Source organism: Phascolarctos cinereus, unplaced genomic scaffold (assembly GCF_003287225.1).
Source record: "Phascolarctos cinereus isolate Bilbo 61053 unplaced genomic scaffold, phaCin_HiC Scaffold_726;HRSCAF=1367, whole genome shotgun sequence".
Classification (NCBI taxonomy): domain Eukaryota; kingdom Metazoa; phylum Chordata; class Mammalia; order Diprotodontia; family Phascolarctidae; genus Phascolarctos; species Phascolarctos cinereus.
This window is the reverse complement of record NW_027556098.1, coordinates 281,802,154-281,827,103: the sequence shown is the minus strand read 5'-3', so window position 1 is coordinate 281,827,103 and position 24,950 is coordinate 281,802,154. Positions and strand designations below refer to the sequence as shown.

General features: G+C 39.2%; 1 protein-coding gene across 1 annotated transcript in view; it reads right to left on the bottom strand.

The window, feature by feature from the left end:
* Positions 1-24,950, bottom strand: part of LOC110218015 (protocadherin Fat 3) — a 145,478-nt gene that overhangs the window by 98,411 nt on the left and 22,117 nt on the right. The window contains 4 exon segments of the mRNA XM_078146185.1: positions 3,576-3,772; positions 8,174-12,247; positions 16,463-16,673; positions 17,534-17,809. Coding sequence (XP_078002311.1) covers positions 3,576-3,772; positions 8,174-12,247; positions 16,463-16,673; positions 17,534-17,809 — 4,758 coding nt within the window.

Sequence of the window (24,950 nt, the reverse complement as noted above, 5' to 3'; positions counted from 1 at the left end):
AATCCTCCTCACAGTTCCAAGGCAGAAAACAGTGCTTGTGGTCACTGATAGACCAGAGCACAGGTCAGGAAAGGAGCACATACCTTGCCCTTGATTATACCACCTTGGAAGAACCGAAAATTTACAGGTCCCTAGAAGTATTTCTGAAAACAGCTGCACAAAATCCCCAAAGTTTGGGACAGTACATTCTCCATACTGGAAGCAGACCCCTACCTTAACAAAGAGTTTAAAACTCAAGTAATTGGCTGGGAACATGAGCAAACTATGCAAAAAAAAGTCAAACCATAGAATCTTTCTTTGGTGACAAAGAAGATCAAAACATACAACCAGAAGAAGACAACAAAGTCAAAGCTCCTATATCCAATGCCCCCAAGAAAAATATGAATTGGTTCCAGACCATGCAAGAGCTCAAAAAGGAGTTTGAGAAACAAGTAAGAGAAGTAGAGGAAAAACAGGGAAGAGAAATGAGAGTGATGCAAGAAAATCATGAAACAAGTCAACAGCTTGCTAAAAGAGACCCAGAAAAATACTGAAGAAAATAACACCTCAAAAACCAGACTAACTCAAATGGCAAAAGAGGTCCACAAAGCCAATGAGGAGAAGAATGCCTTCAAAAGCAGAACTGGCCAAATGGAAAAGAAAGTCCAAAAGCTCACTGAAAAAAATACTTCCCTAAAAATTAAAATGGAGCAAATGGAAGCTAATGACTTTATGAGAAATCAAGACATTGTAAAACAAAACCAAAAGAATAAAAAAATGGAAGGCAATGAAAAATATCTCACTGGAAAAACAACTGACCTGGAAAATAGATCCAAGAGAGATAATTTAAAAATTACTGGACTATCTGAAAGCCATGATTAAAAAAAGAACCTAGATATCATGTTTTAAAAAATTATCAAGGAAAACTGCCCTGATATTCTAGAACCAGAGGGTAAAATAGAACTGGAAAGAATCCACTGATCACCTCATGAAAAGAGATCCCCAAAAGAAATTGTAACCAAATTCCAGAATTCCAAGTTCAAGGAGAAAATATTGTAAGCAGCCAGAAAAAAAACAATTCAAGTATTGTGAAAACACAATCAGGATAACACAAGATTTATTAGCTTCTACATTAAGGGACCACAGGGCATGGAATATAACATTTCAGAGGTCAAAGGAGATGGGATTACAGCCAAGAATCACCTACCGAGCAAAACTGAGTACAATCCTTCGGGGGAAAAAAATGAACATTCAGTGAAATAGAGGACTTTCAAGCATTCTTGATGAAAAGAACAGAGCTGAATAGAAAATCTGACTTTCAAATACAAGACTCAAGAGAAGCATGAAGAGGTAAATGGGAAAGAAAAATCACAAGGGACTTATTAAGGTTGAACTGTTTACATTCCTGCATGGAAAGATGATATTTATGACTCATGAGACCTTCGTCAGTATTAGGGTAGTTGGAGGGAAAAAATATATATGTATTTATATCTATCTATCTATCTATCTATCTATCTATCTATCTATCTATCTATCTGTATATGTGTATACAGATAGATAGATAGATAGATAGATAGATAGATAGATAGATGGCACGGGGTGAGTTGAAGATGAAGGGGTGAGAGAGGATTATACTGGGAGAAGGAGAAAGGGAGAGGTAGAATGGGGTAAATTAGCTCACATAAAACAGACAAGAAAAGGGGAAGGTGAGAGGGAATGAGAGAATCTTATTCTCATAGGATTTGGCTTAAGGAGGGAATATCATATGCAACTGGCTTTGGAAATCTATCTTACCCTACAGGAAAATAGGAGGGAAGGGGATAAAAGAGTGGGGAGATAATAGAGGGGAGGGTAGATTGGGGGAGGGGGTAATCAGAAGCAAACACTTCCGAGGAGGGACAAAGAAAAAACAAAACAAAGCAGATGCAGATAATTTAGTTTCTAGCTATTTTTTTTTCCCATTTAAATAGTCATACGGATGTCAAAGATGAATTCCAAGTTGCAGAACACCAGAATTATATATACACATATATACATACATGCATAAATATATAAATTAAAAAGTGTATATATCTCTATCTAGATTCACACAAGCAGAGAGAGAGACAGACGGACAGACAGAAACACACACACACAGAGAAAGAGAGAGAAAGAGAGAGAGAGAGAGAAAGAGAGAGAGACAGAGAGAGAGACAGAGAGAGAGAGAGAGAGAGAAATAGAGAGAGACAGAGAGCACACGTTAAGGTTTACAAAGCCTTATAAATGATCTCATTTGATCCCCACTATATAACCCTGTATCATTGCTATTATATAGGTGAGAAAAACCTAAGCTAAGAGAACTTAAATGGCCTGCCCAGAGCCACACAGCTAGTCTGAGTCTGAGGAAGGCTTTCTACCCAGGTTTTCCTGACTTCAGGTACAGTATTCTGTCTATTAGGCCATGCTTCTGTTCTGTGTTGGGAAACTACATGGAAATGGTGATTTGATTTTGGGGAATCACAGAAATGTCTAGTGTAATGGGGATAGGATTTTGCACCTTGGATTTAAATGAGGCAACTGGAACCCAGGGGGGGAAAGTGAATTATTTTCAAGGTTTCCTGGTTAGTAGGTAATAGGATTGTGACTAAATCCCAAGTTTTAAAGTCTACACTTCTTCTGTGACATTTTTGCTAATTAGGAATCCATTCTGGCCACTCATGGCCCTTTCACATCTGGATCACTTTATTCTAAATTCTATTAAGTGGCTAGCAAGTGACAATCTTACTAAACCTAAGAAGGAACTGAGCTGAATTACTACATTAACAGGACATTCACATTTTTCAAATGATTAGATTATCAGAAATCTTTGTGTGCAGACCACCCGAGTTAAATTATCTAATTAATGGCATTCCATTTTAATTACCACAAATAAGGATACAAGCCTGTTAGCATGACACCTAGTGTCAGCCAGGTTGCTGTTGCTCAGTCACATCCAACTCATTGTGATCCCGTGGAGTCTTCATGGCAAAGATACTGGAGTGGTTTGCTATTTTCTTCTCCAGTGTATTAAGGCAAAGAGAGGTTAAATGACTTGCCTAGGGTCACACAGCAAATAAGTGGCTGGGGCTGGATTTGAACTCAGGTCTTTTTGACTCCAGACCTGGTGCTCTATCCACTGAGCTACCTACCTACCTGTCAGTCATGCACACATGAGCATTAGACTGGTGAACAGGTAGTTCTTTTTCTTTACATGTGTTAGTTAAGTAGGATTTTTTTTTACTTGGAAAAATCTCAAAGGGTCTCAATTTCAGATAAGGCAGGCCACTTTTAGGGCTACACTTTAGATGTACCTATTCTATTACTACTACCACTACCACTATCGCTACCTTTACCGTTACCACTACTGCTACTATTACTATTACCACTACCCAGCATTTATGAAATGCTTTAAGGATTGCAAAGCACTTTATAAATATTATCTCATTTTATGCTTGAAGTAAGCCTAGGAAGTAGGCACTATTGCTCCCTACAGGAAAGAAATGAAATGAGGTCCCTTAAAAGTCAACAATAGGAAAGCACAGATTAGTGAGAAAAAGGATGAGAAGCATCTGACTCACCTGGTCACACACTGGACTGTTGTCATTCACATCAGTGACAGTGACTTCCACCATAGCCTGAGTGACAAAAAGCCCATCTGTGGCAGTGACGTTCAGGAAGTAAACATCTTGTTCTTCTCGATCAAGGGGTCGCTTTACATAAACCTTCCATTCATTTTGCACCAGGCCCAGGGCGAATCTTCCTCTGGGATTCCCTCCTACAGTCAGAGAAGAAATCGATCTTCTTAAGTTTCTGAAAGAAAATGCCTTCTATACTAAAGCTACTGGAAAAGGAACAAGAAGCTGGTCTCACTTCCTTCTCAAACTCAATGTTGCAGCATACTAAAAAATGACAACTCAAAAATCCTAAATCCATCTGATTCTCCTGCAGCAAAGCATGACATTTATATACCCTGTGTGGAAACAAATAACTTCCAGAGAAAACAAAATCCATTCAGAGGAGTTTGAGATGATCTCTTGTTTGGTTTCCCTGAAGGACGATCAAATTCAAACTGTGAACAATCAATAGTCTTCTTAGAACCATATGACTGACTGTCTTTCCACTTAGTCCCAGAAGAGGATGTAATACACCACAGCTCTTGTTACCAAGACAATTTCATTAGCTGTTGATTATGTAATCAAGGAATGGCAGTGAGTTCTATTAAGGAATCTTGTAATGAAGGTTTATCACACAGCTGTGCTGTTCTTACCCAGGAATAGAGTTGGGCTTTTTTATTTTATTTTTTTTTTAAGTTTTTTAAGGCACAAAGATACATTGACATTTTAAAAAGCCCCTAACAAAAGGGTCATTGAAGAAGCCCTTTAGAGAAAAAAGCACTATAATTAGTAAATGCTTAATAAATGTTTATCAACTGACCTCAGTTAGATCAAATTTATCAGTGAGTAACAACTAAGAAAAGAATGGAGAGATGTGACAGAACAGCTTTCTGTTTGGACTGGAATGTGCTGAAGCTGAACCTGGCAATAGGACTGCTCCACATCATTTAACTTTGTGATGATAAAAGTAGAGAAAGAAGAGCAGCAAAAAAGAAAATGAAAAAGGGTCTGCCATCTCTTCTACCCTCCCATCCCACTGCATGACAACGTGCAATTAAAATAGGCAAAGACGTTAGGTATGGTCTTTGGCTAACAGTCTGTTCATGCCATTCACCTGCTCAAGAAGCTTCAGTGGCCCCCTAGTGCCTCTTAGAGAAAAAGAAGACTCCTCTGGCATTTAAAGCCTTTCTCGATTTGGTTCCAAACTCTTCAAAGCCTGATTTTGTATCACTTGCATTCATGCACTCTGTGTCCCAGCCAAACATGGAATACTCCTCAACTTGCGTTTGCATCTGTCCCCCATACTTCCTTCCCTCCATACTTCTGCCTCTTGGAATCCTGTGCTATTATTGTGAAGGCTCATCCTCTCGAGGTCTACAGTGGTGGAAGGAAACACTGTGTATTTATTTTTCTGCATACAATCTACATTTAGTTACCTGTATATGTGCTACTTCTCCCCAGGAGTGTAGGCTTAAACAGGAACTGTTCTCATTTTTGGTTTTGTACCCCCTAATGCCCACCACAGTGCTTGGCACAGAGCAGATGCTTACTAAATGTCTGTTAAATTGAATTAAGTTAACATCTGCCAGGGATTTTGACTTCATTGGAAAACAGGAGAGACCTCACCTTTTCCTCCAGGGATCTTAAAAGACAGGAAGTCAGAGAACATATTCTTATCTAGTGGAACACCTGAGGGAGGGAGAGTGAAAGTCCAGAAAGGGAGTTCTAATTTGTGACCTTGGAGCATATTTATGTCATGAGTCAAATGGTGTTCCTCTGGTGAGGGAGACATAGAGAATACTTTTAACTGCTCAGAGAAACTGTTGACAAAAGGTATGGGCCCACATTTCTCTCGGGAAGATCAGGATGGGCCGATAAGCCCTCTACCATCCACTAAAATCTAATTATGCTACCACTGATTATTTTGACATGCACAAACTTAACCTGTTCTGTTGCACTAAATTGTTTCTGTACAGGCTGCAACTGTTCTTCTGCTATCGAAAATGACTAATGATCTTTTGTTAATCTGGAGCATTATGGCCAAGTTGTCTGTAACCAACTGCTACGTAAGAAGGAAAAGTGAAATCTAATTAACGTTAAGTCGGTTGGTATCGCCAATACTAATTGTAGCTTTAAGCTACTGTGTGCTCCCCACTTGTGTAGAGTAGATGAGATAGTGTATGGACCCTTTAAATCACTGAGATTTCAGGGAAAGTGCATAAATAATTAGAAAGGCACATTTAAACTTCAGTCTTCCTAATGAGAAAGAGTTCCTCAGAGTGTCTATAAGGTTTCTGTAATAAAAGCGAAAACATATAAATCAAAGATGATTCACATGTCTCTTCTCCTCCTTCCTATTATCCTTCATTCCTCTACTGCAGAAATGTACATTTTGCAGATGGAGGGCTGACAGTATGTGATAAAGCATAAAATGCATAATGAGATTTAAACAGCAAACATTGTAGGGAAAACAGTTTCATGAAAGCAAAAAGAGGGAAAATGCTGAAATGAAAGGTACCTTTTGCTAATGCTCATATGTATGCCCTGCTGCAGCTCTTATTCAGTAGTGATTAATTAACTTTTCCACTAACATACTTAAGCAGATTCCATGTCCTAAGGGCAGTCTAATTAATTCCTTTTTCTCTCTGAATAATGCAGTTTTTCTAAAAGGAAGCCACCTGACTACAAGTATTGATGGATTCTTTAAAATCTTCTGTCACTTTACCTAAGTCTTGCCTTTGAACGTCCCAACATCAAAATATTGACCTGAAAACCCTCAAAACAATTTTTAGGAGGACTGCTCACCATTCATTAAGGTTCATTTTCTCCTGGCAACTGTCCCTTAATTAGCTACACCCATTTGCTAATCTAATAATGCTCCTACCAGGAAAGGCAGACAGTGCAATGGTTCTCAAAGTGTGGTACAGGGACTCCTGGGTCCTTCAGATCCTTTTAGGGGGTCTGGGAGATCAAAACTATTTTTGTAATAATACTAAGATATTATTTGCCTATTTTAAATATTCCTCCCTTTTCCAACTACATATCTGTGTGAGGCTGGATTGTCCTCATATACCTCAACCAAAACAACCTTGTAACAGACTGAATGCAGAAGCAGATATAAGAATCCAGCTGTTTTCTATTAAGCCAGACATTAAAGAGATTTGCAAAAACACATAAAACAATGTCACTTTTCTCACTAAATATTTTTTTGTTTTGGAAAATACGGTTTTCTTTTCATAATTTTTTTATGCTGCAATGTAATGGATTGTTTTTTTTTTAAAAAATGTATCAGATTTAATTTCTAATACAGTAAATTTTGTTATTTATAATCCACAAAGAACAAAAGCTCTTTGGAGTTCTCAATATTTTTTTTGGGGGGGGAGGGGATACAATCAGATTTGCCCAGAGTCACACAACTATTAAGTGTCTGAGGCCAGATTTGAACTTAGGTCCTCCTAACTCCAGCACCAGTGCTCTACTTCACCACCTACCTGGCCTCCTCAACAATTTTTTAAGAGTGTAAAGGGGTCCTGAGACCACAGATACTGAGAACTGCTGGTATAATGGATAAAGTTCCTGACTTGGAATCAAAAGTTCTGAATTTAAATCCTTCCTCTCTTGCCAGTTGTGAAACTATGGGCAAGTCACTTATGAGAGGCTTATAAAATGGGGATATTTGTGCTACCTATTTTTCTAGTCTTATTACACCTTATTCTGCTTCACCGAATCTATGAGCTGGTGACACTGGCCTCTTTGCTAATAAGCAATGCACTCTGTCTCTTGACTGAGGGAATTTCACTGGCTGTCCCCCATCCTTGGAATACTTTCCCCTCCTCTCTGCCTCCTGGCTTCCTTCTGGTCTCACCTGAAGTCCCATCTTCTACAAGAAGCCTTTCCTGGTCCTTCTTAATCTTAGTCCCCCATTGCAGGTCAAATATTAGTGTTCATGTTTTTTACTCTCAACAGAAAAGATTCCTTGGGATGGGACAATTTATTTTTCACTGAACTAGGAATGGTGAGAAAATTTATTGACAAACCACCATAAAAGTTTCTCCTCAAAAGACAGTGTTTATTTTCTCCGGCTGAGAATTATTCTGTGCTGATCTGGTTTTCATGCCAAACCATTTGAACAGCACCATATATTAATCTGGTAAATTTGGCAGTATATGAGTATGTGTATATGGGTCCCAGTTTTCTTTCTTTAAACTCTCCCTTTTCCTCTTCAAAACAAAACAAAAAACCATATCAAACTCACTCTAAGCAGATGAGTTATTAACCATAAATAACCTGTGAGGAAAATAAAAAGGATATTTAGAAGACAGATAATTTCAAGTGCTAGTAGCTCTTCTACAAAGCTAATCTCCTCAATTCTAAAATGTAAATTTTTCCTGAGGGCAGGGCCTGTTTTGTTGATCTTCATCTCCCCAGCACTCAGTATACAGTTTCTGTACTTAGTAGGAATTTAAGAAATGTTTGAACTGAGTTCTCCTTGTCTCTCCCCCCTACCCTCACTTTCCTTCTTTTTCAGACAGCTACACAAATAATAGAAACAGGGGACTGACCTGTAATATGATAGCTCACTTGCTGATTAATGTCAGATGTGTCTTCATCCCATGTGCTGAGGACTGCTACAACTTCACCTGGGGGGTCACTCTCTTTCACATGCTCTCGGTATACTTCATGCCCAAAGACAGGTGCATTGTCATTTATATCTGTCACGGTGACAGAGACCAGGATTGTGGAAGAGAGAGAGAAAGCTTCTCCAAGGTCAGAGGCTACCACTGAGAAAGTGAATGTGGGATCTCTCTCATGGTCCAGATCTTTCAAGGTGCTGATCCAGCCAGTGTTACTATCAATACTGAACGCTTCCATTATCTTTTCTGGATTGGAATCAGAGTGGAGGGCATAAGTCACCTGCCCATTGGCACCCCAATCTCTATCAACAGCCTTCACTTGAATGAGCCTGGTGCCCACAGGCATTCCCTCCATTATGATGGCTTCATAGCTTGTAGCATCAAAGAATGGTTTATTATCATTTAGATCTAATACCTTGATTTCTATGTCAACAGTAAACACAATATCCACCCTGTCCAAGGGGATGGTGGCTGCAACCTTAAAGTGAAAAGCAGGGGTCATTTCACGGTCAAGTCGCTTGTCCAGTTTGATGGTGCCAGTGTCCTGCTCTATGATGAAGACCCCGCCTCTGTTATTTTCAGGCCGTTCACCATTCACTGTGCTAAATACAACATTTTGACTTGGCAAAATCCTGAGAGTATCCACTGTGTTTCCAATGACAGCATCTTCTGGAATGGCGAATGAATACTGGGGCTGGGTAAATGAGGGTAAGAGTATTTCAGGAGGCAAGACGTGAATATAGACAGGAATGAGGGAGTGCTTTACAGGAATACCACCATCAACTGCTTTGACAAAAAACGACAAGACAGTGTTTTTCAACTGGTGAAAATTACTCTTCGTGACCATCCAGCCATTGTCAGGGTCAATTTCAAGAAGATCTGCTACTGAGACAGAGGCTTCACTGTACAGTGAATAAGTAATCCTTGAATTCACTCCATCATCCGGATCAATGGCCTGAACCTGGGTTACCAAGTGACCTCTTCCAACATCAGCTCTGACACTAGCTCTATATTCTACTGTCAAAAATTGGGGAGCATTATCATTTTCATCCACAACAATCACCCTCACAGTACAGAAAGTTGTTCTCCCTCCACCATCCAGGGCCCTCAAAAAAATACTAATGTCTCCTTCCATTGGGCTTTCCCGATCCAGCCTTTCTGTTGTTATGACTTGCCCATTGTTGTCTATCAAGAATCGGTCCTTAGCAAAGTCATTGATGATAGCATAACTGATTTGCCCATACGTTCCTGGATCCCCATCTGTTGCTCTAACATGAATTACCTTTGTTCCTGGGGCAGCATTCTCTCTCACTTCGGCAACATAGGTGCTTTGTGAAAAGGCTGGACTGTATAAGTTAGCACCAAGTATCCTGATATGCACCTGTGCCGTGCTGGTAAACAGTCCATCAGAGACAGACACATTCAAACTATACAGAGGTTCCATTCTCTGTTTCCGGTGGTTGGACAGAGTGATGACACCGCTCCTGCTATCCATTAGAAAACTTGTTCGGTCATTCCCAGATAAAATGCTATATTCTAACCGGTCAAAATCAGAGCTGTCAGCATCAGAAGCTTGTACACAGGTCACAAAATGGCCCCGTGGAGCTAATTCACTCACATAGGATTCATAAATCAGCTGGTTAAAAACTGGAGGGTTGTCATTCATGTCAGTCACATAAATATTAACGAGTACCTCGCTGCTCATTGGTGGGAATCCATTATCTGTTGCCCTGACTTTTAAAGTGGATTGTTGTACTGATTCATGGTCTAACATGCGGGCTGTCAAGATTAAGCCACTTGTGCTATCTATGTGAAAATAATCAGTACTATTATAGGTGTCCTGGACGATCTGATACTGTACAACTCTATTGTTTTCTGAATCTGCATCAGAGGCTACCACTTGCAAAACGGGTGTCCCAATGAGAGAGGCTTCAGATAAGGTTGCGTTGTAGGTGGGTTGATCAAAAATGGGGGGATTATCATTTACATCATTAACTAGCAAGTCGACAGTGACCTCAGCCCTTGCACCAGTGAGAGCATCACTGGCTCTAACTGTCAATTTAAAAACAGGTGTTACTTCATAGTCCAGTGGGCTAATGACATTCAGAACTCCAGTGTCAAAGTCAATGTTAAACTGATTGTAAGGGTCCCCATCAACAATGATGTAAATGATTCCTTGTCCTTCTGGGCTGGTTGCATTGATGCTAAGAACAGGAGTATGCATTTCTACATCCTCATTGACAGAAGTTGTGTAAAAAGGCTTATCAAATACAGGCATTGCTTTGTTGACAATAGTGATAGGAAGCTCCACTGATGCAGACAATGCAGGCTTTCCACCATCTTTGGCTAGGATGATAACTACATACTCAATGTTAGATAAGTCAGAATTGAATGCTTCTTTTAAAAAAACACTCCCTGATTCTGGGTTAATTTCAAAGTGGCCATAGTCCTCTTGGAGGGTATAGGTCACTTCACCATTGGCACCTTTGTCTCTGTCAAGAGCAGTTACCCGGTAGATGAGAGTCCCAGGTTCGGCATCAACCTGCACAGCAGCATAGTAAGGCAGCCCTACAAACACTGGAGAGTTGTCATTGATATCTTCAATGTTTACTCTGACGACTACCCTGGCCACACGCAGATGGTCTAACTCACGACTGGCTTCTACCACCAACTCATACAACTCTTGTTCTTCACGGTCAAAGGGGACACCAGTAGTCTGGATGACCCCAGAGGTAGATTTTATTTTGAACTTGTTTCCTGGATTCAATATGCTATATATTAAAGGTTCATTAAGGCGATTTCCAATTGCATTGACAATGGCTACTTTGGTGATGTTGGTACTATTCTCTGAGATTGAAGCAAAGTAAAAACTCTGTGTGAAATGGAGACCACTGTCCATGGCTTCTTTTACCATGATGGTCACCCTAGCAGTACCATAAAACTTACCGTCTGACACTCTGACTATAAGCATATAATGATCTTTGGAAAGGCTGCTGTTTTTTATGGAGAGCACCCCACTACTGGAATCAATTAAAAAATAGTCCAAGCTGCCTTCCATCAGACTGTACGTCAGGTCAGCTGGTACTTCTGAGTCGGGATCTGTTGCTTGGACTTTCAGAATCTCCACCCCAATATAAGTGGGTAGAAGTAAGACTGTCTCAAATACTGCCTGAGTGAAAACTGGAGGGTTATCATTCACATCTGTCACCTCGATATTGACCTCAGCTGGGCTTTCTGCAGTCAGCTGAGGATTACCACTGTCTCTCACATGAACGTGAAAATGGAAATGGGCAATGGTTTCATGATCCAAGCTGGCGATTGTTCTGATGGCACCCGTGCTGGAATCCACAGTGAAAAACTTCTTAGCAGTGGACTCAACAATCTGATAAACTAGCAAAGCATTCTGATTACTATCAGCATCTGTGGCTCGAATCACCAATGGATTGTTACCTGAGCTACGGACGATGCTGTTTACTGGGGCAACCTCACTGAGGCTGCCTGAGTACTGAGAAAAGAGGAAAATGGGGGGATTGTCATTTTCATCAACAATCTGAATATTAACTGTGGCATTGGACGCCATCCCTGCCATGTTGGTGGCTTGGATGGTGAGTTGATAAGAGGAAATGTGTTCATAATCAAGGGCCTTTTGATTGGTTATCACACCAGAATATGGGTTTATGGTAAAGACCCCTTCAATATTTCCATCTTTGACTTCATAAATTAGTGTAGATTGACTGATGGCAGAGATTAAAATGACTGATGTCCCAATGTCGACATTTTCATTCACTTCTGCTTGGTATTCTTTCTGAGTAAACTTGGGGTGAGAATTATCTGACATGGTGACAGAGATGCGGACGATGGCAGTAGCAGACATCGGTGGGGAGCCCTGATCGGTGACTTTTATGGACAAAACGAACTGTCCCATTGTTGTCATATCTGGTTCTTTTGAAACGGTAATGATACCCAAGATGGGCTCAATCTTAAATGTGTTTCCAGTGTTTCCTAAAACACAGAAATTGGAAAAAAAAACCAGTTACACTTGTTTCAAAAAAACATTTTTTTTCTGAATACCATTTCCTTAAAAGATAGCTTAGGGCAACAGAACAAGCCAAAAGAAGATTTTTGAACTCACTTATTTTGATCTTAATGTAAATGAGAGATGCTTCTTTGATTATTCGTAACTTACTGTCAGTCTGGGATTAAAGAAATAGGCAGGTTTTCCCATAGTGGGCTAAAGAAATTGGTGTACTAGGCACATTTGAACTAAACAATATAATGAGCTGAAGGTGATTTTCTGCTAGGATTGATTAAGATTTTCTTTCCTCTCTATCGTTCTGTGGAAAGGTATAGTTCAGGCACAGAACATATATATGAAACACAGAGAAAAATACCTTCATCTAAAATATGAATATAGTATATGTTAGTGGGTACTGACAGAACATCACAAGGATGATTTTTTTTCACATTCCAAATGAAAACATTCTGCAAAAGTGAATCAGGCAGGTATTTTTCCCTACCTAAACTTTCATGTATTTTTTTCATGGATAAACCTTTCATTTGTGTAACTGGTTATGTTCAGGTTACTTGAACTGTCAAGAAATGATAGTCATAGCATGTTATATAAATTGTTAAGGCTTACCCCAACCCAACCCAACAATTAAATAAAGAAATGAGAACACTGCTCTGACCTGTGGTGTTCCAACCCTATAAGTGTTGAAAGGATTTGTTGCGAATGATGAAAATGTGTACAATCTGAATTCAGTAATTAAAATTAGCATCTTTGTGTCACAGCATTCATGGATCAGAGAAACCAGAAGCCACATTTTGACATATTTAGAATTGGAAAAGCTGTCAACAATTATATTGTGAAAACTCAGAGCTTTGAAACAAACACTGGTTTGAAGTTCAGAAAGCAGACAGAGATTCAGATGAAAGAGACTGGAACTATATAGTATGGAAGATAAAACCAGGAGTGTGTAATGAAGGGAGGTGGGTGACATATATCTTGAAAAATGTAGCTGGTGGGATGAACCATCTCTAATCATATGTTTTCCCTCCCTTCTCTTATCAGGCATTCTCCCATTTCTCTAACAACTCATTTGCTCTCAGACCTGGATTCTTTGAATTAAAATTTACATTTCTTGCTAGTTTAAATATCTTTTATTCCTTCTGAGGTAGTGCATGATGGGAGACATACAGACGATTTACTAAATGTCAAAACCGTTAAGGCAGGCTCAAGACTACAGAGGGCAGATAACAAAATGGGTCTGGCTATAAAAATGAATAGCTAAGTCACTGAATCTTCTAGGTACAGACTTATTGAGTAGAAAAAAAAGTTTTATTTTCCTAAATAAAGGCATAATGACTAAAGCATTTATTGAGATTTTCTTTTGTCCCTAGCTGGCAGTGTTCATCTAAGCTCTATTTCCAAGTGAGACATCCTTATTTCCCACAGCAGAGAACATTTGGTATATGGAAACCACTTGGCTCAGGCCTAGAAAGCGCACGTTAGATCATCAGGCCCTCTACATGAGTGAGTTCTTATTTTTCAGTCTAAAACAAAGCTAGATTGTGATCTTTACTACACAGTCAAGGATACATGTCCTATGTACACTTTCAAATGTTCAATTTCTTAACAATCTGTAATTTGCTCTACTTATTTCTGTGTAACTTATTGTCTTAGGGAGTTGCCCTGGGGGAGCTGAGAGGTTAAGTGACTTGCCCAGGATTATACTGTCAATATATGACAGAGTCAGCATTTGAACCCAGGTCCTCTGACTCAAAGGATGGCTCTCTGTCCACTAAGCGATACTACCTATCTAGCTGAGAAAATTGCGTCAGTGGGAGGTTTCCTATACTAGCGAAATCATGGCCATAGGCCAAAAGAGGTATATTGGTTTAATGGATGGTACTCTGCACTTGGGAGCCAAAATGACCTGAGTTAAAATCCTACTTCAGACATGTAGTTACTGTGTGACCTTGGACAAATCACGTAACCTTTTCTAGCCTCAGACTCCTCATCTGTAAAATGGGAGTAACAGCTACTATCTTACAGGGCAGTGATGAGGATCAAATGAGATAATTCAGGTAAAATGCTTTGCAAACCTCACAGTGCTATATAAATGGTTATTATCACTAAAAACATTTTGTAAGATATGTTTGCATTTCGGCATGGAGAAAGGAATAAATTCTCTTCATAGTGGAAAACAGAAAATACAGCAAAACCCTGAGTAGCGCTGGGCATGATATTATGACAGGCATCTGAGAGGCTGTGATAGATCCAGAAGAAGGTGACTTAGGACGGTGAGGGGAAACAAATCCTGTCCCAGGAGGACTGGACAAAAGAGAGGGACTCACTGTAGTGAAGACTTGAAGAACGGGCAGTGGGGACACAAGATAGCACTGTCACACAGAGAAACCTGTTTTGTTCTGTGCAGCTTCAGATGTAGGACCAATGGACTGGAGTTACAAGGAGGCTGACCACAGTGAAAAAGAAGGAAGAACTTTCTAGGAACTAGGTCTGTCCTAAGATGGGATGGCCTCCAGGCAGTGAGTTTTAAGATATCACTGGAGGAATCAAGCAGGTGTTCCCCACCCCTCTTCCTATTTTTTTATTCATTACAAAAGATGGCTCTTTGGGGAACGATATATTTGAAAAGGGAAATTATATAAAAACAAAAGATTTCAATACAAGTTTTAAAGGAGAAAGTTCCTTTTTTTTCCAAGTATGAAGTAGAAGTTGGATCAGTCAATTAATCAGTCAATCAATCAATCAATAATTAAGAACCATTAAGGACTTACTATGTGTCAGGCACTGTGCTAGGGGCCACAGATGAAATGATATAAGTGACCAACATATAGAAAGGTTTCCTATTTGAAACAGGAGGCTGGCCTAAGTGACTTATAAGGTTTCTATCTAAACCTAACTTGAGTTATCTTATTGGAGGGCACAACCTAGGCCCCTAAAGTAGTTAATTCTCTTTAGAAAGAGCTTAATAGGGCATCAGACACAATTTGGTACTTCATACACTAAGCACTTTTCCCTTATGATATGATGATTAAGAGTCTCTTTTCAAGGAAGTTGTGTTTTTTTCCCTTCTCTAATATTTTCTAGTCCAAAGCTGTCACTGAAACATTCATATTTTAATTGTAACCACTCATGGAAGTACTTCACACTTAAATTAAAGGAAAGAAAACTCCCTGCCACTGGCAGGAAAAGAAATTGCATTTGGCATCATCTGTAACAGACATAATGTTACAGAACATTTCAGAAAATATGTGGTTTGAATATTTAAGGGAAAAAAGAGACAGAAAAATCTAAGGAAAAATATAGGAGGGAAAAGAAGACTGTCATCTTTGCTTTGTGGGACTGCTCGAGCCATGGCCATTTTATTTTTTGTCAAAAAAATGATTTTGGTTTCTAATCTTTAAGCCATCAGTTTTATCTTATGGAAGTAAGGCTAATTATATATACCTATATATCTATATATGTATATGTATATATGTATATGTGTGTATATGTATATGTATATATAAAGGAGAGGGATTAAATTGACTGCCTGGGAGACTAATATCCTGTATTTATCTGAAAGCCCAAGAAAGTTCCAGGCTCCATACCCCCAACTCCTTCCACTATTGGACTAACTGTAATGTATTACAGTAGTCTTGGCCTTAAGGATAGTGGGAATTTATAAGACTTACATTATGACCACATTCAACTAAACGAAGCCTCCTAAGGGTCAGTGTAGAGAAGACATTCACAGCTGTCACATGTAGTGATATTCTGTTTACTATGGATCTAGTCTTTGACCTGGTTACTTGAAGGTAAAAAAGACTTTAACTTTTGTACACCTTTACTGTATCTTCTCCATGCAAGAAAAACATAAAGGTTGGATGAAATATTATCAACTGTTTTTTACTCTACGTACTCCTGAATCAATAGGTATTCATTCAAGAAATATCACGTCATTCAAAAAAGAAGACAATATATTATATGCACACTGCATTTTCCCAGGAGAAAGTAGGGTCCATGGTTTTGTCTTTCTACAGAGTAGGTACTTAATAAATATTTGTTGGATTGGATCAAACTGTTTGGCCAGAGGATGAATTTAGGGATTTTCTGTGGCTATCTCCAGATACATTAACTTGGACATGAATGCTAGCCACTGTTCACCCCAGACACCAGAGCCACAGTCTGATCCTAGAATCAGTTCTCACCTGCTTCTATGGTGTATATAAGCTCTGCATTTTCCCCTCGGTCTTTATCCAGAGCAGTCACTTGCAGAACGGCCGATCCCAAAGCTGCAGATTCAAATACAGATGCTTCGTACAGGGGGCTGGTGAAATAGGGACTATGATCATTGGCATCTTCTACATTCACGATGACTCGGGCCAAGTTTCTCCGATAAGGAAATTCCTGATCCCTGACCTTCAGGCAAACCACAAGAAACAATGAGTGTTAATCAGGAGTTCAAATGCCTTGTGATGAATGAAAATGCAAAGACCTCATTTCTGAACTTGTTCATGGCTAGTGTGGAGGTAGTGGGGAGAACACTGGATATGGAGTCAAAATGCTTGAATGAGCACTGAATCAGCTCTGCCCCTTACTGGTTGTGTGATCTCAGACAAGTTATTTGATTTTCCCAAACTCTAATTTTCTCAAACAAATTAAAAAAAGGGGCTGGTATTAAGTTCTCTTGGCATTGTCATTATCTAAAATAATCAATCTCCATTGCAAAGGTGGGGCCTCTTCTCTTCCATAACTTAGGGGCTCACCGCAGGTTTCAGTGTGTTTTGAAATCTAATTGAAATCTATTTTACATGTGTTTATTGCTGGGTCTTATGTTGATATAGTGAACAATATATAAAGCTGTTGAACTCCCGAGGATTGCGCAGAGCGTAGATCAAGCAAGTGATTATCCTTATGATTAACTTCTCAAAGGATTTCTAAACTTTTCCATTAAATCCTCTAAGGACTACCCCCAACATCAGACATGAAGAAAATTGAGAAAATAGGGCCTACTCTTTCCTTTTCAATATCTATTTAGCATCTGCTATTTGCAGGGCTTTCTTGGCATTTCAGTTTAGAAAAATATGTAGTTGATTTCTAGTGACAATAATTCTTCACCTAAATAAAACAGCAAAAAATAAATGCACAATCAATTGTGAACAGATTAAATTGATGACTGCTTAGTAAAATTTAGTGCCCTCACACATCTGAAAGCTAACGCACATGCCTTGAATAGCTAATGATCCTGCACGGAGAGCAAATGAATAGTTCTGTCTTACCATGATGTTAAGAATGTGCTTGTCTTGGGCCTCGTGGTCTAGCCTCTCAGCAACGTACAGAACCCCGGTACTGGCATCAATCCGGAATTTCCTCATGCTTACTGAGTCGATACTGCTGTGGATAGCGTAACTTAGTTTATGTTTTTCATCTCTGTCTGTTGCCTCAACCTGTAATATCTCAGTGTCTGGCAGTACGTCCTCAGAAATCGTGACATCGTAACTTGGTTGAGAGAATTCGGGGCCATTATCATTGTTATCCAGCACTTTGATAAATACCTATGGTCAAAAGAAGACAAGACAGACTGATGATGCCTCATTTCTTCCTCCACTCAGGACAGACCAAGACTCCAGGGTCAGCACAACAATGTAAATGGAAAGAAACATTAAAAAGCAACCAAAAGTTAATGTTTCATAATGACAAAGAACAAACACAGTCCCAAAGAAGAGATATGAGAAGATGTCTCTACCCCACTCTTACGCAGAGGTGGGAGGTCAACAGCTAAATACACTGCACATACTTTCAGACTTTTTTCATGTATTAATCAGTTTTCCCGAATATTTTGTCTCTTCCTCCTAATGTTTCCCCCTTCTTTGGAAAAAAATGATTTGTCGCATAGGATGGCTCTCATAGTGGGAGGGGAGGCAGGAACAGGGGATGAAAGAAGGGGTGGATACTAGAAGAAACTCTGGAGATTCAAAAACAAAATATACCAATAACAATTTATATTAAAAAAAGAATGGCAGGTCAGTTTACCTGTTCTTCCTCACCTGAAATTTTCACTTGAATGCCACAGGTTTGAGAAACTCCTGTGGGATCACAGCTCTAGAACCAAAAGGAAGCTCAGAAGTCATTTTGTATAATCTTTTACTGGACAGGTGAAGAGTGTAAAATATTACAGTCACAGCACTGTCACATATCGCTATGACATCCAGAGAAGACACCCACAAAGAATTCTCTCAGAGATGATGTCACCTTTGTATACTAAGCTAATAGCAGCTAGAGGTGTAGTCACTCCATTCCGGAGAAGGGATCTTAAGGCAGTGTTGAGGATAGCAGGCCAGAGGAGTGGGGAAAGCTACCTATAGAGCCGCAGGGATGGGAGCAGAAACATCTGTCAAGCAACAAGCATTTATTAAGCACCCACTGTATACTATGCATTGTGCTGGGCACTAGAGATACAAAGAGAAAAATAAAATAATTCTTGCCCTCAGACAGTTCACATTCTATGCAGGGGAGACAACATGTAGATAAATAAAGATATGTAAAATAAATATAAGATACTTGGAGTTGGGTAGATCAGGAAGGATCCTATATGGAGCTTAAGCTGTGTTTTGAAGAAAGCAAGGGATTCTAAGAGGCAGGGGTTAGGCAGCTGGGTGGTGCGATGGATAGAGCAATGGCCCTGGAGTGAAAAAGACCTGAGTTCAAATCCAGCCTGAGATACTTACTAGATGTGTAACTTTGGGCAAGTCACAAAAATCTGTTTGCCTTGATTTCCTCATTTGTAAAATAGGGATAATAATAGTACCTATCTCTCAGGGTTGTGGGGATAAAATGGAATGATACTTGAAAAGTGGTTAGCACAGTGTCTGGCATACAGTAGGCACTATATAAATGCTAGCACTATAATGAGAGAAAGCATTCTAGACATGAGGGGCAGGCAGTACAAAGGCAGAAAAACAGGAGATACGATGATAATAATAATGATGAATAGCTAGCCTTTATATATGTGCCAAGTGTTTTACAAATATTATCTCATTTGACTCTCACAACAACTCTGAGAGGTAAATACTCTTATTATCCTTGAGGAAAGAGGGGCAGACAGAGGTTAACCGCCTCTAATGGGCAGACTGAATGCAGTATGTGAAGCCTAGCATGGATGTGCAGTTTGGGTCAGATGAATATATGAATATATGGAAAGGACATTCACAAACCTTAAACCTTTATATTAAAGATTATTATTATTGTGTTATTAACAAAGTGTAGGAAGGGGACTCTTGAAAGAGAGGGTGGCACTACGTTACAACAGGCTTTGAAAGTCAAAGAAAAGAGTTTATATTTGATTCTAGTGAGGTGTTCTTAACCTGGTATCATGAACTTGTGTGTGCGTGTTTTTAAGCATATTTTGACATCCATGTTTCAATATAATCACTCTCACTTGTAATCCCATATTTTATTTTATACATTTAAAATGATTAGCATGAGAATCCATCAAAGGAGAAACATTTATATTAAGGGCCTAGTATGTGCCATGTACTGTCCTAAGCACTGAGGATACAAAAAGAGGCAAAAGACAGTCCCTGTCCTCAAGGAGCTTACAATCTAATGAGAAGGGATCCATAGGCTTCATCAGGATGTCAGAGTGATCTCTGAAACAATGAAGGTTAAGAACCCCTGTCCTGGAGTCAATTGGGAGCCACTGGAATTTACGGAATAATGGGTGGGGAGAGGGGAGAACATGGTCAGAATTAAACTTTAGGGAAAACACTTCAATATCTGTTTGGAAGATGTTTTGGAATAAAGAAACAAGACAGAGAAACCAATTAGGAGGTATTAAGATAGCCCAGGCATGAATTAGAAAGAGAAGCAAGAGGAAGTGGTGTTATGGAGGGATGAAAGAGAGAGAAAGAGAGAGAGAGAGAGAGAGAGAGAGAGAGAGAGAGAGAGAGAGAGAGAGAGAGAGAGAGAGAGAGAGAGAGAGAGAGAGAGTTAGAGAGACAGGGACAGGGACACAGAGACAGAAAAGAGAAGAGAAGAGAAGAGAAGAGAAGAGAAGAGAAGAGAAGAGAAGAGAAGAGAAGAGAAGAGAAGAGATGAGATGAGATGAGATGAGATGAGATGAGGAGAAGAGAGGAGAGGAGAGGAGAGGAGAAGGTAAAAGAAGGGAATGGAAGGGGAGGGGAGGAGAGAAGAGCGGGAGAAAATCCAAGGGGGAAGAGGGTGGTCAACAGTATCAAAAGCTCTATAAAAGAAGTCAAGAAGAATGGGTACTGAGAAAAGACCATCAGGTTTGGCGATTAAGAGACTGTTGGTAACTTTGGAGAGCGCGGTTTCAGTTGAGTGATGAGGTTAGACACCAGACTGCAAAGGATTGAGAAGTGAGGGAGAAGTGAAATGGAGAGAAGGAATCTCTAGCTTTTCCTAGTAATCTGGAACACAGGAAAGATACAGGGCATTAACTTGAGAGGATAGTAGGATCTAGTAAGGATTTTTTTTTTCAGGATAAGAGGGGGTTCATGGATAATGGGAAGAGAAGAGAATAGTAAAGAGGAAGTTTACAAGTATTAAGGACACATCCTTTCCTCTCCGGTGAATTCCATCTATTAAAAAAAAATTAGTGTTAGCTTTACCAAAATGTTAAAATACTCATCATTAAGGGAAGTGGTTTTGGTCTCCCTAGGTTATTAAAAAAATAGAGAGCACTCAAATGAGTCAAAATAAAATGTTTCAACTAAAAAAATATCTTAGGGATAGATTGTCCCCCATCTTTTGAATCACAAAACAACTCTCTAGACCACAAAATCTGCTCTGATATTCTTGGATGTTCCTATTTCTACTAGCAATTAGGAGCTCTGGAAGAACATGCCTGTTTCTGCTTACCTTGTGACTGGCCTAATTTACAGTCAGAACAAGTATTTTTCCATAGAAGAATTAGTTCTCCTTCTGTCTTGTTTCCCACAGTTAAGGCATTTTCATATAAAAGACATAATAGACTACTGAACTTATAAAGCAAGCAGAACCCCCCTCAAAGCCACTGTGCTCAAAATGGTAACCAAAAGGCCAAAAGAAAGACAATAAAATCCAAGTCGGACAAAGCTGAATGTACAAAGTCTGTCTAAAGCCATTTCTAATGTTGCCATCACAAAAACCTTAGCTTTATTCACAGACGCACTTCAGTCAAATCTGGGTAAAGGCCAAACCAAGCTTCACAAATGCTCAGAACATGAAGGATCCTTGGGGCTAATTACTTGTTCAGGGTTTGATGTTGTCCTAAAACCTATTAACTATCCAAATTACTTACCTTCTGTGCCACTTGTACATGCATTTCAAAAGCACACTTTATTTTTCTTTACAGCATTACTATGTTATTGGTTTCAAGGACAATTTCCCACATATTTTCCAGTTTCAAAAGCTTGTACTTTATCATTTATAGTCTGTCCCCCAAACAAATTCTACTTTGATGCATTATGCAGTGGAGGTGACCTTGTACTCCTGAATTCAGTGCCAATGGAATACAAGTTCTATAAGGTCTTAAACCATGTTGAAGATGCATATGTAATGGCTAGCCAATGGATTGTATTCTGAAGTCTTGAGAACTGCAGTGTTTTTTGCACAGAGAAAACACTAATAAATACATAGTGGACTGAATAGAATTAAGCAACAGCCTAACTAACTTTGGAAAGGATAACAACCAGAAGGCTGCTAACCAGGTGATGAATGTTTCTCAGCCACAACTATTCACACAGACCATTTACAAAGACACAAATTGTTTGTAAACGGGGCTGGGAGAGTCTATTGCGGTCTGAAAAAAATCATAGACGCTTGAAATATTCAATAAGTAGAAGACATCAATAAAAATATATTCTCCTGTCTTGTTTCCTATAGTTAAGGCATTTTCATATAAACAATATCATGGGTTACTGAAATCATAACAAGTAAAACCCCCCTCAAAGACACTGTGTTTGAAATGGTAACCAAAAGGCTAAAAGCAAGACGACAGAATCAAAGGAACACGTTACGTATATTGTCTTAAGAACATGGTTCAAATCCTCTCTCAGACACTTACTGGCTCTATGATCCTAGGGAAATCACGGTCTCTGCCTCAGTTTCCTCACCTCTAAAATGGGTGTAATAATAAAACCTATCTCCCAAGATTGTTGTGAAGACCAAACGAGATATTTTAAAGTGTTTTATAAACCTTAAAGCTCCTATATAAATGAGAGCCATCATCATCATCATTAACTATTAGCAAAGATCTTAATTTATAAAACATTAATAACAAGGTGACTGTCTACATTACAGGAGAATTAACTATCAGATTATATTTTGATAGTGTGACTTTTCCCCATATTAATGTTTAGCTAAGACTTAGCATAGCGTCTGGCACATAATAAGTATTTACAAATGCTTGCTGTCTAACTCACTAACAAAGTTTACAAATAATACATTCATTCTCATTTTGTATAATCTTCCTTCTTTCCATGAAGCCTCCACAGAAGATCTGTTTAGCCCCTTTTGGTCCTTTTAGTATCTTGAGGATACTCGTAAACCTTACGTCTGCCCATCTGGCACTTCCCATTCTCACCCCATAACCATTTTCTGATTTCTCACACATCACCTTTTCTGGTCATATTTATTCTTTTAAAAAATTTTTAGACGTAAATACTAAAACTCATACTTATTCTTGATAATGCCATTTCTACCACTTCTCTCAAGCAGGTTACTGTCAGTAATAAATGCTTTAGGTCACCATGCATCTGACTGTTATCCTTTGGGATGCTTATAAATTGTGATCCTACTGAGGCTGTGGCATTCTGTGATTCACAGCCAGAAAACACTTCCAGTAGAATACTTGTGTTAAAGAGAGGGGCAGCAATGACTTAGTAAGGTGCCCAGACAGCTTGGTATAACAGTCTTAGCAATATCCCACTCTGCCTCTCAAGTATACACAGCAAATGTTCAGTAAAAACTTTGCTGAATTGAATTGAACCATTGAATCTCACAGCTAGAATGGGTTCTTTCTCTTGGGGAACACCATGCTATCCCACAGCCATACACCATGTCTTTAAGTCATGTGTGCCACTGATCATAAGGGGTAACTGGAAGATGATATTCAGACTTTCCTCAAATAGATTTCTCCCCCCAAAGTGGATGATTAGAATAGTTTCATATTTCTAGTAAATAACTGAGTAGACTTTGTCACCATCTGACGATGATGATAATAACAACAACTAACATATATTATATAGCACTTTACAAACATAAACTCTTTATCTCTTAACAAAACCCTGGGAATTAGGTGTTATTGTCATCTCCATTTAACAGATGAGGAAACTGAAGCACACAGAGGTTAAGTGACTTTTCCAGGGTCACATGGCTAATAAACACCTGAGGTTAGATTTGAATTCAGCTCCTCCTGACCCCAAGCATGGCATTCTAGCCAGTGGGCCATCTAGTGGCTAGGTAGGACAAGAACAATTTGGTGAAAAGAAAAATTTGGAAATCTAACCATCTGTAAGACTCTTCTTTGGTTTGAACTCTGTGCAGGAACACTTGTCTACTGGCCTTGTTTGTTTCTTGGCTGTTGTTTTTCAAAGAACCATACGAAGACAAGGAAATTCTGAACTTTCCAATATGATGGTCTATCCTTTGGAAGAGGACCATTTTGGTACTATTAACAGACCAGTTACAATTAACCAAAATGAAGAAAAACTGAGATACTACTTCGATGGGCAGCTAGGTGGTTCAGTGGATAGAGTGCTAGGTATGGATTCGGGAAGACCTGAGTTCAAATCCTGCCTCAGACACTTAATTGTTATGTAATCCCAGGCAAGTCACTTAACTGCTATTTGTCTCAGTTTCCTCAACTGTAAAATAGGGATCATAATAGCACCTACCTTTCCAGGGTTGTTGTGAGTATCAAATAAGACAACATTTGCAAAGCATTTAGTATAGTATCTGGTATACAGTAAGTACTTATAAATGCTTGTTCCCTTCCCCTTCCCACTGTCCCTATGAAGACAGTGATCATTTTCTATTTAATTTCTGTATCTCCTCCAGATACCTGTTGAATGAATGAGTCTGTACTGTATTCACTTAATGGATTACCTATTATAGATTTCATTCTGTTGGGGAACAACACACAGGCCAGAAACACCCAGGTTTTCAATACGATAATACTTGATTAGCACAAAATCTCTTTCAAGTTAGCACCACCATAGAATCTCCGCTGCCTGTTACTAGAGGAAATAAGGCACAAAAATACTAACTGAAACTCAAAGGTAATAAAAGTGCTAACACTGAAATGAATTGGGCCCCTGCATATTCAAACGGATCTTCAATCTCAGTTTCCCTACTTGACACCTCCCAGAATGCTTCTGGGCTACATTCTAATGCTACCTTGCTGTGCTCTCAAGCAATTCAAGGTAGTTTTTAATGTTATCACAACTAAAACATAACTGAAAAGATAGAAGACAGTAAAAGCAACTAGACCTAGGATTTCATTGGTTTGGGGAACCCCCAATGAAGAAACTCACATAACCAACGCAAGTTGGCTCAATCTCTGCAACTTAAGTCACAGAGAGTTGCTTAAGGGACATAGTCACAGAGTGAGAGGCAGAGATGGACTTTCTGGCTCCAAGGCTGACTTTCTAGTCACTACATAACTCTTGTCTCTTAAGTAGAAAACCAAATGAT